The following is a 13,320-nucleotide window of genomic DNA, read 5'->3' on the forward strand; positions in this document are numbered from 1 at the left end:
TTTATCAACCGCTGACCCCCTCGTGACCAGTGAACAACATGAGTAATGTCACTATATCGAAATTATAATCCAAATCTAACCCGCCGCCTAACAAATTAAGCCAAGAAATGTCGTTTCCCACGGCAGTCGAGATACAGGAATTAAGCGCAACCTTTTATTCAAAGGGTGCTGGAATTTAAGATAATAAATTAATAATCAGAACTGTAGCTCATTTATTTGGGAGGTTGCCCAGAGAAAAACTGCATTCACTATTACAACCAGGGTTATCAAGGGAGGTAATCCTGGACTTTGGCTGATGTGCATTCTGAGGAATAGTGAGTGACTTAACATTTAAATCACATCAGCAATGTTGGAACTGCAACCATATCGTGACGAGTTTGAATATAAATATTTGATATAGTCAGGAAGAATAAATGGTGGTTGGAAGGTGTGTATGCGGTGCAGGGTGAATTGGCCGTTGAGGCAAGATTGTAGAAACGGCAGTATGGGGCTGTACATCTCCAGCAAATGAAGGTGAATCCTACATACTAGGGACCATGGGACTTACCGGTACCCTTGCAACCATGGACCTAAGCTGGATTTACCACAATGCCTTTAGTCGGTGGCGATTGGCCTCGAATTTAGCCGTCACTTAAAGAACAAATAAACGTCGATTAAAACTGGTAGATACAAACGTATCCTTGAGACATGGACTTACATACCTCTCTAGGGGAACAATAATTTGTGGTACTTCATCCCCTGTCGAGGGAGCATCGCCATGAACAATTTCGGTTAATAATCACATGTGTATGGAAACTGAATAAGAGCTTCACATACGTCAAAATTTATCAATTCAATCGATTTCAGTTAAAAGTGATTTAATGTGAACTAATACAATTAAAATAGAAGCTTCATTTGAAGATGAAATATTGACCCTTGTGATGGAAAATCAATAGTCAAGTAGAGATTATTCTGAGTGTAAACTGGATTTTGTCATGACTTGCATGCGGAAAAGGCTGAAGATGATTCAAAGGTATTGAAAATTGAAAATACATAGATATTCAGAACGAATTTACAATGTACGACGTTTCCCTTTATTGCTTATGTTACGCACTATCTACAGGTTTCAACGAAACCTCGGTATATGCATAAAGCTTCATCAAATAAACATATCTACCTGGAACTTCCAACAGAGACACACCTATAGACGTAACTATTGAGAACAACTTTTTTAGAAAGAAGTAGCCTTGGTAAACCGTATGCCACTTTAGAAGTAGAAAACCGGAAAACAAGATGAAGAAAGTACGGAACATTATTTAACGAAACATAATGCTAAAACGTGTTACGATGGGACGCTTGATATGCTATAAATTTTAAACCAATAAAGATTACTAAAGTCTTCCTTTGACTATTTCAGACACATTGCCTAATTGATGGGATGATATCGGCAGCTCCGTGATGCCCCATGGCAAAAGCTTACATTGTACGCTTATACCAATGAATTCATTGGCATTGCAAATAAAACTGACCTTCCTCCAAATTATCCTGTACCTCATCAAAACGAAAGCATTCATTTGATTTACCGTGATAAGATACCTAGGAGGATTTATTAGAGCAATATAAAGAAAAAACGAAGAAAATTCTAAACTACGTTCGGTAAGCAAACGTTTGATAGAAACATCAGCAAATGGTGCTTCTCAATTATTTTCTATAGTTAACGCATTACATTATTATTGTAAAGGTAAATATATTTCAAATGGACTTTTCCTTAACACATAGTGACAACAGTGTTGCGGGACCATTATCACGTTCAATAGTCACACAGTCGTGATGCTATTTGTTGACGTAATTTGGAATAACGGAGTTACAGCATTTGTAGATTACTGACATATAATATCGGCCTTTCAATGACATAGAGCATTATTACTGTTCATTGAAGAGATGATAACACGAATGGCGACTCTTCATTAATTATACCTGAGTCCAATCTACCACGTATTAATGAATGATAGGATACCACTGTAATAAAAAGTGAAAAACTGGATTTAATCTCCCATTGAAAAGGCGGCACTAACATTGCATAGCGTCGTAACAATGGTCACTCTTCTCTTTATAATTTACTTCAACATACGTCCCGAGTGGGTACGTAAGTCCCAAAACTTTCAAAGTTAAATTTAAGCTGACCCAGATTTTTAAACGGAAGTAAAAATTCGGCTAAACTTTCCCTACAATCGCCAGTGGCTGAAGGGATGGGTGTATATCCAAGTAGGGTCAATGCAGGTAGTAAAGGCACTGTAAGTCCCCATGGACCTTACCGTATGGCGATCTCTGCTTCAGTTGCTTGCGATCATTGCCAGGTGAAAGCATTTTAGATTTAATTACTAGTATTCGGTATATATCTGTGATAGTTTAGTTGGTTTTTTACTGTCCTTTTCGTCGACAGCTATTTAAATTGATTACCTTTGTTTCATCGCTAAATGGCTGTAGTGTTGCTGATGCGATGTAACATTCTAACTCTACCTCCTCACTCTCTTCAACATACATTATGGGCGTACAACCTAAATACATATATTTATTTTGCTGGTATAATTCAAATTAATTATCGCATGATCAGTCTCTCTGTTGGGATATCGTTTTGTTTCAACTTTTAACGATGCATTACAAGCTTTTGATACAGACATACCTGATAACATAATGTCGCTGTATTTTCCTTATGTGTAACTACGATCTCCCTGTCGCCTTGTTCTTTGTCATGCGTAAAGTCGACTGACGAATTAACATCCTTGTCATTGTCAGTGAGGGAAAATACCCTGTCAGAACGAGGAAAAGGTATAGTTTTACATCTCACAATATTGTTCCTCCTTTGTTCTGATATTGTAAACAAGGTCATCGCCCACTACAAAAACTATTGTGGTGCTGAGAGGCGTTGTGACGGTGCCTAGTACATGCATTTATGTATTTGAGAAACCACAACTCCGAGGGTGTGGTAGAGATTGTGAACCCTTCTCTCCGAGGTCAGGGTTTAACCGACGATCAAGGGTTTTATAATCCCTACCACACCCGATGATGAGTGGTTTATCCAGCTTATCAACCTCCAAGGACAGGGTATAAGATAGAGGTATATCATAATAAATCAGCATTGCATGTCATTTCATTCGTAACAACTCGTGTCAATCCGGTCAACCGGTCTCGACAGGTGCCGATTTGCACTGCGGAACGCACGAGGCGATAATAGATTTTCATTCGCCTTTTACGGTCATGGAGGAGACAACATGGACTTAGATAGCGACAGAGACCTATTCGTAACATTATTGCAGAATTTTTAGAAAAGATTCCGGAGGATCTTTTGTAAGATAAATAGTAATAAATAAAATTAATAATCGGATAGCATTTATATAGCGCTAATCTCCGAAAGGACTTTGCGCATTTCTCTCACAAACATGGGACGGAAAGTACACATTAAAAGAAAGCTTGTTTAAATAAGAATGTTTTAAACCGGTCTGAATGAACTTAGAGAAGCGGAATTCGGCGGAGTTCATTTGGGAGAGCGATTCCAAACTGAGGGCGCACTGTAGTTGAAAGTGCACTGTCCTAAACTTGACTTTAAGTTGTACTTTGGGATTTTAACAACTTCCCACTGGAAGAGCGGAGTGTTTCATGGAGCTTTCCAGTAGGCACATCAACGTTGTTTCAACGTTGAAAACAGATTGAAAATAGGTTGTATATGAAGTTTTTGACGCGTAGATATCCGAGCGTGGAATCAACGTTGAAGTTTGACCGATTATCAACGTTGAGAAAAGGTATGTATGAAAAGATTTTCAGACGTAGATATCCGACGTGGAATCAACGTTGAAGTTTGACCGATTATCAACGCTGAAAAAGGTTGTATATGAAAGTTTTAGACGTAGATATCCGACGTGGAATCAACGTTGAAGTCTGGACATATTATTAACGCTGAAAAGGGTTGTTCCGGGTGGTTGTGTCTGGGATTACGCTTTCCTGTAAATAGACTCGCACTTCATCTTTAAACTACACTAAAGTAGCAACCAAACTCCTGCATCCCAGCTAAAATACTCCAAAAGCTACCTGCAATAAACAGTGTTCAAACAGAAAATTGCAGTAAAAATATTTTACCTGATAAATATTTGGTTAAAATTCCACATTCAATATAATGTTCATTTTAAGTTTTAGCATCAGTTGGACGTATAATAATGCAGTAAAGAAGAAAGGAGTATTCCAAATTAAGAAAAACTATTTACTGTTGTATTATTTATCTTGAAAGGTAGGAAATTGTCCCGAAGAAGACATTTCGTCTGAGTTTCAGCTATTAGACAGACCCTGAATGAAACACAATGCAATTATTTTCACAATGAAAGGGATCCAAGATGACCAGGAACTATACCTTAAAACAGCACATAAAACAAAGTCACTTTTCACTTGAAATCTTTATGAACACTTTTGCTTTTAACAGTGAAACGTAATGCATAATGCTGAGAACATCACGCACATGACATAGTCTGTAGGGTGAAGGCTGATCTGTGTTATTATAACACAATATCATCTGCATATAGCATCAAAGTGGACATTTACGCCACCAACCTCAATACCACAGTTCAGATTTTGCCAAACACAATTTACAACCCAAAAACATTAATTATCAGCTCCTCTTCTTTTCACCATACCTCCCAGCCTGGCGGTCAGGTGGAATTACTTTCAGAAACTGTCCCTATCTCTTGCTTGAAATTTGCTTCGGATGTATTCCCATCTCACATTCCCATGAGATAGGACACATTCTGAAATTTTATATTTTAAATACATGAATAGGACGCTAACTGGAAGATACTTATTTATCTTGAAATAATTCAAGTATTTGTTTAATCGAAATCACACTTGAAAGGTTCATTTCACTGCCTTAGTAACCCAGCATGTAACATACATAGCGAACACAGCATCAATACAAACTGTTTTTCAACCGAAGGAATGGAAGTTTTCTTAAACATTTCAAAGAAAATCTCTCTTTCTATGTACATTTGCATACTTTCCAATGCATTCTATTTATGCAAATATACATAGAAAAGTATACTAAACGTACATAGACGATATTATGACAAATAATGACGAGTAAGAGTCAGGTACTATCTGATTATTATTTACCACAATACTGAAGTTAATATAATTTGTAATAATGGAGTAATCGGAATTTAACTATACGTGGTACAATGCATGGGCATACATCGGGAGATATTTAAGGCTTCCGTACTTTAGGCTTCCGTTTTGAGTAGAATAGGTGTTTACTGGGAACACAAGATGTCTGCTCTTTAAATAAATGGTATGTGTAATTACAGTAAACAAAGGTCACACAGATACAACTGTAGATATACAATGTGAGTTTACAGTAAATATGGCAGGAGCAGGTTTCATCAAAGCGACAATATCAACATGGCTATTGTTCATACCTGTATATACCAAAGGTACACTATGGGTAGCTCCATACAAACACAATAAAAACATAGAGCTGTCCTGCAGCTAAAACGTGAGTATATAAGGACAAACAAGTACTAAGACAAACAAGTACCAAGTATTGAAACAACTGACAATATGTAAGGTTGATGGACAGAAGGTTGTACAATCTAGTCACTGTCAGAGCCAGGATCTTCAGGATAAGTAGGTGCATAAAAACAGTCAGTCTTAACGTGTCTCAATCCGCATCACACGCTAATGCCGTATCTGAAGTTATCCAGCTACATCACTGACTGTTGCATGAACAAATTAATGAAATAGGTAAATCAGATGTTTTGGTAGTCCGGAGTAGTTGTTGATCCATGTGTAGTATCTTCTTGAGATCTGTTCTATACTGGTAGAGTTGTTGACAGCAGCTCCAGCTGACAGACCGGAGTAAGTGGGGTGGTCAACAGACGCTGGCGTGTCTCTTTGTTTCTTCGGAGTCAGATCGTACCGACGCCTGCAAGGACAGATAACGTTTCATGTGAATTTCTTTTAAGCATTTTTAGGCAAACATCCTTTTGCGATTCCAATCTTTGATAAACAGTATAATCCCATTCTTGGTGTTCTCTATTGTGATTTTTCATCATGGACTTGCAAAAGTATAGTCACTCAAACACATCCCAAATGAGATAGACGTTTTGATGGACATCTTTTACGTATATCCTTCACTTGATGAACCCGGAAGAGTGAATGTGCTTTCCAATATACCTGATAACGAGGACATACACTGCAAGACCGATCAGGATGACAATAACAGCTCCGGCAGCCACCCCTCCCATAAACACATCAGCTGAAACAGCCACTGTGTATTGAGCAGAGATCAACTATAGTACTCTTTACTGACATTTGATTAAAGTAACATTTAACACAGGCCAGAACATGAGTCTTTTCTATGAACGTGATCATCAGTGTTTTTACTTCACAAGGCCAGCACTTTCATTATCTACAAAACAATCTTCAACTTTGTACATAGCTAAATCAAGTTGAGGTATGAAAACGCACATGTTATATTTTCAGTTGAATGCATTAACTATCTTCATGAAATTAACTTATTAACATTAGAATGCAGCCATTTGTCAAAAGTCTTAAACCACTGTGTATAGGTTTCCATACAGTGAATAATGCATACGTGGGAATCGTGAAGAGGTGGATATGGGAAGCCCATCCTTATTTGGCCGAGTTGTGTTCTCCCCTGTGGAAAATACATTTATTTCTATTCAAACTGTAACCAATATACAAATATATCAAATGTATCATAAAATGTAAATAGCAAATTACAAAAAATATTTATTTAAAACACGCCTTGTCACATCATACTTTGAATAATAAGTACCATGAATGTCATGTGATATCTACAAGAAAGTATGTGAGATTTCAGGACAGGCAAGATACACTGTACTATCTGTCCGAGGATTTGCAACGAGACTGCTTTGCAAGAGAATGCGTACCTCTCTTTTCTGTTGAACAGTTATGTTAGAAATCATGAGGTAAATACTACATACTTGGTGTTTTTGAAGGGGTGGATGCAGGAGACCTTATATTAGTTGATTCAGTGGTGATTCCTCCTGTGAAAAAGCGGACACATCTAAATGCCCTTTCTTGTTCAGCAATATGAGTATAAACTAGCGATAGAAAGCACACCAATATATAAGCTTTTATATGGAATAAACATTACGTACTGCATTATGCACATATTTGATGAGCTATTTATACACTAACAATCACATTTTGTGCCACCACAAGAGCAAGATCTTCAATAAAGCTGACCGTTGTAGGTGACAATGTAAATTTAGTCTTTGGACACAAAATGTGCTCCAGAGCAAGTTACTGAAGAAACAAAGTACTGGGGATTATCATGATAAAACATATTTTTGGGGTGTGCCCGATTGTTTTGGCCCAAATCCCGAAAAATCCAAGATGGCGTTAAAAAATCAAGGATTCCCAAATCTAACACTACGTGACTTTTCCCAGCTGGATCAAAGCAGAAAACCTCTCACAGTGTTAGGGAACTTCATGATAAAACATATTTGGGGGCTCCGACTTTGTGGGCCTTTTTTTCCAAAAATCCAAGACGGCCGCCAAAAATCACCCAGAATGGTCGCCGACTATAAAACATCTTTATTTGGTGCAATATGTGAGATATATTCGGCGTTCAAAGGGCAATTTCTAATACTTTCAAGAATTCTACGAAACAAGATTTATGTTTTGGTAGTCAAAGATATAATTCATCATCCAATTAATGAAAAGTTGCTGTTTTGATCAGTCATGTGACATCATTTTGTCAAACATCGATCTCTGTGATTCTGAAGTCTCCTTTAACAGTTCCCATTGCAGTCACAGAGCGATGTGCATAGCAGTTGAGAAGATTTACAAATGCACTTCTTTGAACATAGAAGTTGAGACTTGCAGAAACATTTGATAAAGTTGTTGATAATGGTACCAGCAGAAAACCTATTGGTGTTATTACTTGTATCATTGCACTTTTGATCTTTAGACAATTTCAAACCTGTTTTTAAAAAACGGGATTGATTAATTAAGTTTATCAATACACGAATTTGACTTTGTCTTGAACAACTCAAGAAATATATAAAATGGTGAACAACTCATGTGTTCGCTATCAATATGGCTGGAGGGCGGTGGGGTAGCCTAGTGATTAAGGCGTTCCCTCGTCACGATGAAGACCCGGGTTCGATTCCCCACATACGTACAATGTGTGAAGCCCAATGATCGAGATGGCTGACAGAGTCAAGCAGAGACAACTCGAATTCGGGTCTGCTCTTCCAAGTCGCAAACGAGTCTACAGAGAAATAGACAACATGGTCATGAGGCTCGAAGACAGGCTAAGTCGCGGAGAGTAGACTCCACTTCAGTACCTTGATGCGTTGGCCAACCTCATAAAACTTTCATAAATGGACATCAACTATATGATGCCAATTGAAAGCTACTGTACTACCCACTGATACTGTGCTACTACGTATTGTTACTGTTTAATTAAAGATAAATTATATCTACAAATATAGGTAAAATATTTCGATTGAAAAGTTGTATCAACTGGAAGCTATTGTAACTCCATTATACCGTGTTATTTGAAAAATATTATGTTAATCTTGTCATCAAATAAATATTTACTTGGCATTAGATATTTTTCTTGTGGTTTTCTATTTGGGTTATTCCATTTTAATGTGTAGGTAACAGGTAGTAGCTAATCTGTTCATTGAACCGTAAATGTTGTTGTTTTAAGGCGTCTGCGAACTACCTGTCTGCGTTATGGGAGGATACCATTTAGTTGTAAAGATGAAGGAAAACCACTGTTTATGGATAGTCAACTTCTTAATAGCAATAAATGCGACGTTTCGGTGAAGATGCTAACACCGTTATCAAGCAAATTACTTGCTTGATAACGGTGTGATTATTCTTTCTACACCGGACTGAGTGAGTGAGTTAATATTTAGCGTCACATCGGCAATAAAGTAGCCATATCGTGACGAGATCAATTTAATTCATGTCAATATTAAAATCAATAAGTTTAGAATGTAAAAACCTGTCATCGAATGACAGTAAAAATACTAGAGCATCTCAGATATGAATATGAAACTAGCATGTAAAACTAAAACATTTTAAACATAGAAGACAATTGAAGGTAGATCACCATACTATGGACAATGGCTTTCTACACCGGTGTAAGTATTCTTTACACTGTTAGTATTCTTTCTGCAATACAGAAGTTGACCGTCCACATTCAAGTCTGAGAAGGAGACCCATATATCAGAACAGAGAATGCAATAAATGCATCTTACTGGAAAGTTAACAACCATCAGAGCGTGGGAATGACAAGTCGTTATAGATGCATATACCGTTTTCAAGCATATCGAAAACGGTATAAGCATCTATACCGAAACGTCGCTATTATACAATAAAGGAGATGATCATGCATCATTCCTATTACTCGCAACTTCTAGAATGCCTCTAAAACAGTTCATCTGAGAGTGTTTTGTGTCTGTCTTAGCCAGTCAGGTTTGTATGCACATGATCAGTTTTGTAAAATGCTGATAGATACGGACACATTTACAACATAATAGATACCCTTGACACATTCATAAGAAATCTCTGCTAAAAGCAGAGTCGATTGCTCAATTGTGACTATGAGCATATATTTGTTTAAAGAGGTTTGATACCGTGGTTTGTGCGCATACCGTATGAGACGGGATGTGACAGTAGGAGCGCGTATTTGTGTTACGCAGTTATTTCCCTTTATCTTTTCTTCTAATTATACTTCATGATATTTTGGCCACACAAGCATTTATCCTGAGGTAAACCAGGGCAAGAGTTATCCCCCCTTATCAAATTTCATTTGGGTATGCTGCTTTAATTGGTGATAATGTTGATTCCCTCTGGTAACATATTTTTTTTAATTTTTGAATATTAATCTAGTGTGAATTTAGCATCTAAAAATTCATTTTATAAAAAAACCTTGTTATTATAAAAATCTTTTTTTCATTCATGAATCAATTTTTTTGGTTAAATTCCTGCTTTTTTTAGAAGTTAATTAATGTGTCAAATCCTACATAAATTGATTTTCCTGCTTTATTTCATATCAATACTGTAATATCTTCATAAAAAAACACATATTGAACTTTTATTGACATATTATCTTTTACAGACGGTGCAACAAGGGAGCACATCTTGTCAAACAAATGCCGTGGTGACTTGCTAAGTTTTATTACATAATTATATTCGGGATACATTTTGTATACAAAATGATACCACATTTAGCAATTTCTTGACATTTTGATATTTTGAATCCAACCTCCTTAAGCAACATTACAGCTGTATGATGTTGTTTGTAACACAGGAATAGATTTGATGGATTTGTGTTCCACAACCTTGTCTCCGTCCACGTATACTTACATCTTTTCAGTATAATAAAACTAATAACAAAGACAAGATTTTAGTCCAAACTGTACTATATACTTACCTTCAATACACTGGTATTTCACAACAGAGAATGTACCAGTTGCACCTCGCCCGGGAGCACGATACACGCACTGACTCTTTGTTGAACAGGTTTTGTAGAGGGAAACCAGCTCGGTGTTGTTGAACCTGTGATATCCATGTTCTGTGACACTGACTGGATTGAAATTGCCGCAGCTAGAGAGACCTGTCTGTGTACACTCGGTGTTGTCAGTGTAGTAGGCGTCATAGATGGCGATCTTCTGGGTGGAGTTGCAACTGAGGTCATGCCGAGTACAGACTAGATCCATAGCAGGCCTTACTGGTGTATGTTGTACCTACACGAACAAGAAACATCACAGATTCAATGTATGAAGATTTACAGTCGAGTTATTTACGATTGTACTATCAGTTACCTCGTAGTCCATAACGCGTCGTTTTCATAACGCACATATCGGATGTTTCATACATATGTCAGTACAATTTGGGAAAATGTAATGGACAATGAACAAATACATCCCTGACACTTATCCTATCGGTCTGGTAGTTGACAATGGAACCTCCTCATCCACATGAGAAATACGGAGCCAACCATGATACTATGGGACGAGGAGAAACTATGGAATCTATATCACTACCGGGGGTCTGGCAGGAGATCGACTAAACATCATGGAGAATCATATTAAACTGCAAGTACTGGGAAGTTAGACCTTTCATTTCTGTACATTGGTAATACTGAAATCAAATTCTTCATGGAAACGGGTAAGAAAAGATCTTAAGTAACCCATGCTTGTTTTTAGAGGCGACTAATGAGATCGGGTAGTCGCACTCGCTAACTTGGTTGACACATGTAATCGTATCACGATTGCACAGACCGATGCTCATGGTGTCAATCACTTAAATGCCTCGTTATTTATTGGTTACAGGCCGCCGTCATATATGTGGGATATTGCTGACAAAATTTAGTCATCAAGTTTGTATGATATTTGTTGGCGATTCAAAGAGCCTCAATTTGGAGTCATGGTTGGGGTTTTACTATTCTAGACTACATCCTATATCAGAGTTCATTCTACCCAAGTTCGTTGCACGTCTATTCCTTCTATTACCGATATTTGTATAATATATACGAACTACACATTAGATCTACTGCCAATAGCATATTAACATATACGTGTCTACTAGAACGAATACATGTTTATATTACTGTGTCGACTGTAGTTCATTAAACCTTTTCAGGGACACTCGGTGTCATCATTAATGTCCAGGTGTCCATTCATACAGTTTTCAAAAGTATTTTGCCCATAACACCAAAAGGAATCTGTTTTAAGGCTGTTATTATAATTTGTTGACTGGTCACGAGGGGGACATTGGTTGATGTACCCTCAATGTAAACAAACATCGAGGGTACATCAACCCTTGGGCCCCAAGGGACCAGTGAACAACGTATTTATCTTACCGCACACCTTAATGTTAATTTTGAATTGTTTGAAGCACGGGTACAAATCTTTTTGTAGCCATCGCTAGATTTTGCTGACAAGGAGAACAGATTTAGAGTTATCTCCCTTCCATCGATTTGCATTCGCAAAACATCGGTAATTTCCGTACATCATACGTGATTCAATGTTATTCGAGGTAAAGAATTACTACCACGAAGTACCAAGTGAGTTGCCATTGACAGCGGGGTACATTGAAAATAATAGATGAGCGCTCAGCCAATCAGAAAGCGACATTTATGTGTGAGGTAAGATAATCTCTGTTATACCATGGAATAATATAATGAATAATAATAATGTACACATGAAAGTCTTAACTGTATAAACTGGCTGAAGAATATAGCCGAAAATGATGAAACACTTCCAAACGTTCACAGACCTCGTCATAATGAAACTTCAACTAATGCTGAGCTAACCTTGACAGATACAAAATGGACGTCAAATAACTTACTTCCTACTTACATACCTCGTGTACATCTAGGTCATGTTTTACAGGTATACACGATATACATAATATATGTGTGGTGAAAGGTATTCTGCTTAGAGAGAATAATCCTACAGGACAAATTAGCACGAAATTTGTACGGTTGAGTCACGCACAAATACAAAACACCTTAACCTCCACATCAAGTTACGCAGTGCATTGTGTATATTTACGTAAACATGTTAATTTCCACCTCTCAGCTACGCATCAGACACCGGGGAGAAGATCTACCGTGCGAAATGTCGACCAGTTTCGACAATGTCCTTGTTACAGATATAAGACTACCTTGTTTAATTAACCATACGTAAAGGGACAAAACAATTGACCACCTTGTATTTACATGGATACGATAAATATCGATATAAATCGATAGGTTGCGCATGGACTCCATGTTACCTGTCGCGTTAAACTACATTCAGATTATCAACAAGGAAGTAAATTTGGCGTTCGCTCAGGTCGCCTTGTTGAACCTGGTTTATCATTGTCCCTCAGGGCTGTTTGTCCCTGGCGATTATGCAAACTCCACAGGTAATCAAGGGTCATAATGGTTTTTGTGACTTGAGAAATATATTACTGCAGTGCAAAACCCCCAAAGAAGGAAATCTACAGGTAATTCTGAAGTTCAGAATCTCTGACTTCACGTTCCTTCTATCAAAATGATAACATATTTTAACTACTCGTTAGTCAATAGAATCTCTTTCGTTTGAGTCCTTTAAGCATCATGATACGTGAATGTTACAGAGCTCTACATAGAAAATGAAGAATGTTTTCCTCCTGAATGGTGGCAGTTTAAAGTTACCACATTGCTGTGTTTCACATACTTGTTAGCGAAGTGAATAGCGGTTAGTAAAAGTAAACCGCTGGTCGTCGATCACAATACACTTAACTGCATATACAATACAGACAAAG

The 13,320-nt window shown here is 37.4% G+C and overlaps 1 protein-coding gene and 1 long non-coding RNA gene across 4 annotated transcripts in view; both read right to left on the reverse strand.

Moving 5' to 3' along the window:
- Positions 1–5,349: 5,349 nt before the first annotated feature.
- The window catches only part of LOC124273454, a 54,504-nt gene continuing 46,533 nt past the window's right edge, over positions 5,350–13,320 (reverse strand). For 2 of the 3 annotated variants that reach the window (XM_046708728.1, XM_046708731.1), the window contains one exon: positions 5,350–5,941. In XM_046708728.1, the coding sequence (XP_046564684.1) occupies positions 5,749–5,941 (193 nt within the window). In that variant the 3' untranslated portion in view covers positions 5,350–5,748. Of the gene's footprint in view, positions 5,942–6,192; positions 6,275–6,613; positions 6,677–6,986; positions 7,050–13,320 lie in introns of all 3 variants that reach the window. The other variant, XM_046708726.1, reaches the window with a different exon arrangement.
- LOC124273458 lies at positions 8,267–12,600 on the reverse strand. The gene is made up of 3 exons (XR_006897655.1): positions 12,585–12,600; positions 10,460–10,772; positions 8,267–8,281 (listed from the first exon to the last, which is right to left on the reverse strand). It is a non-coding gene; the product is annotated as an uncharacterized LOC124273458 (long non-coding RNA).

This window comes from Haliotis rubra, unplaced genomic scaffold (genome assembly GCF_003918875.1).
Source record: "Haliotis rubra isolate DU_JTF1 unplaced genomic scaffold, ASM391887v1 Scf1802, whole genome shotgun sequence".
NCBI lineage: Eukaryota > Metazoa > Mollusca > Gastropoda > Lepetellida > Haliotidae > Haliotis > Haliotis rubra.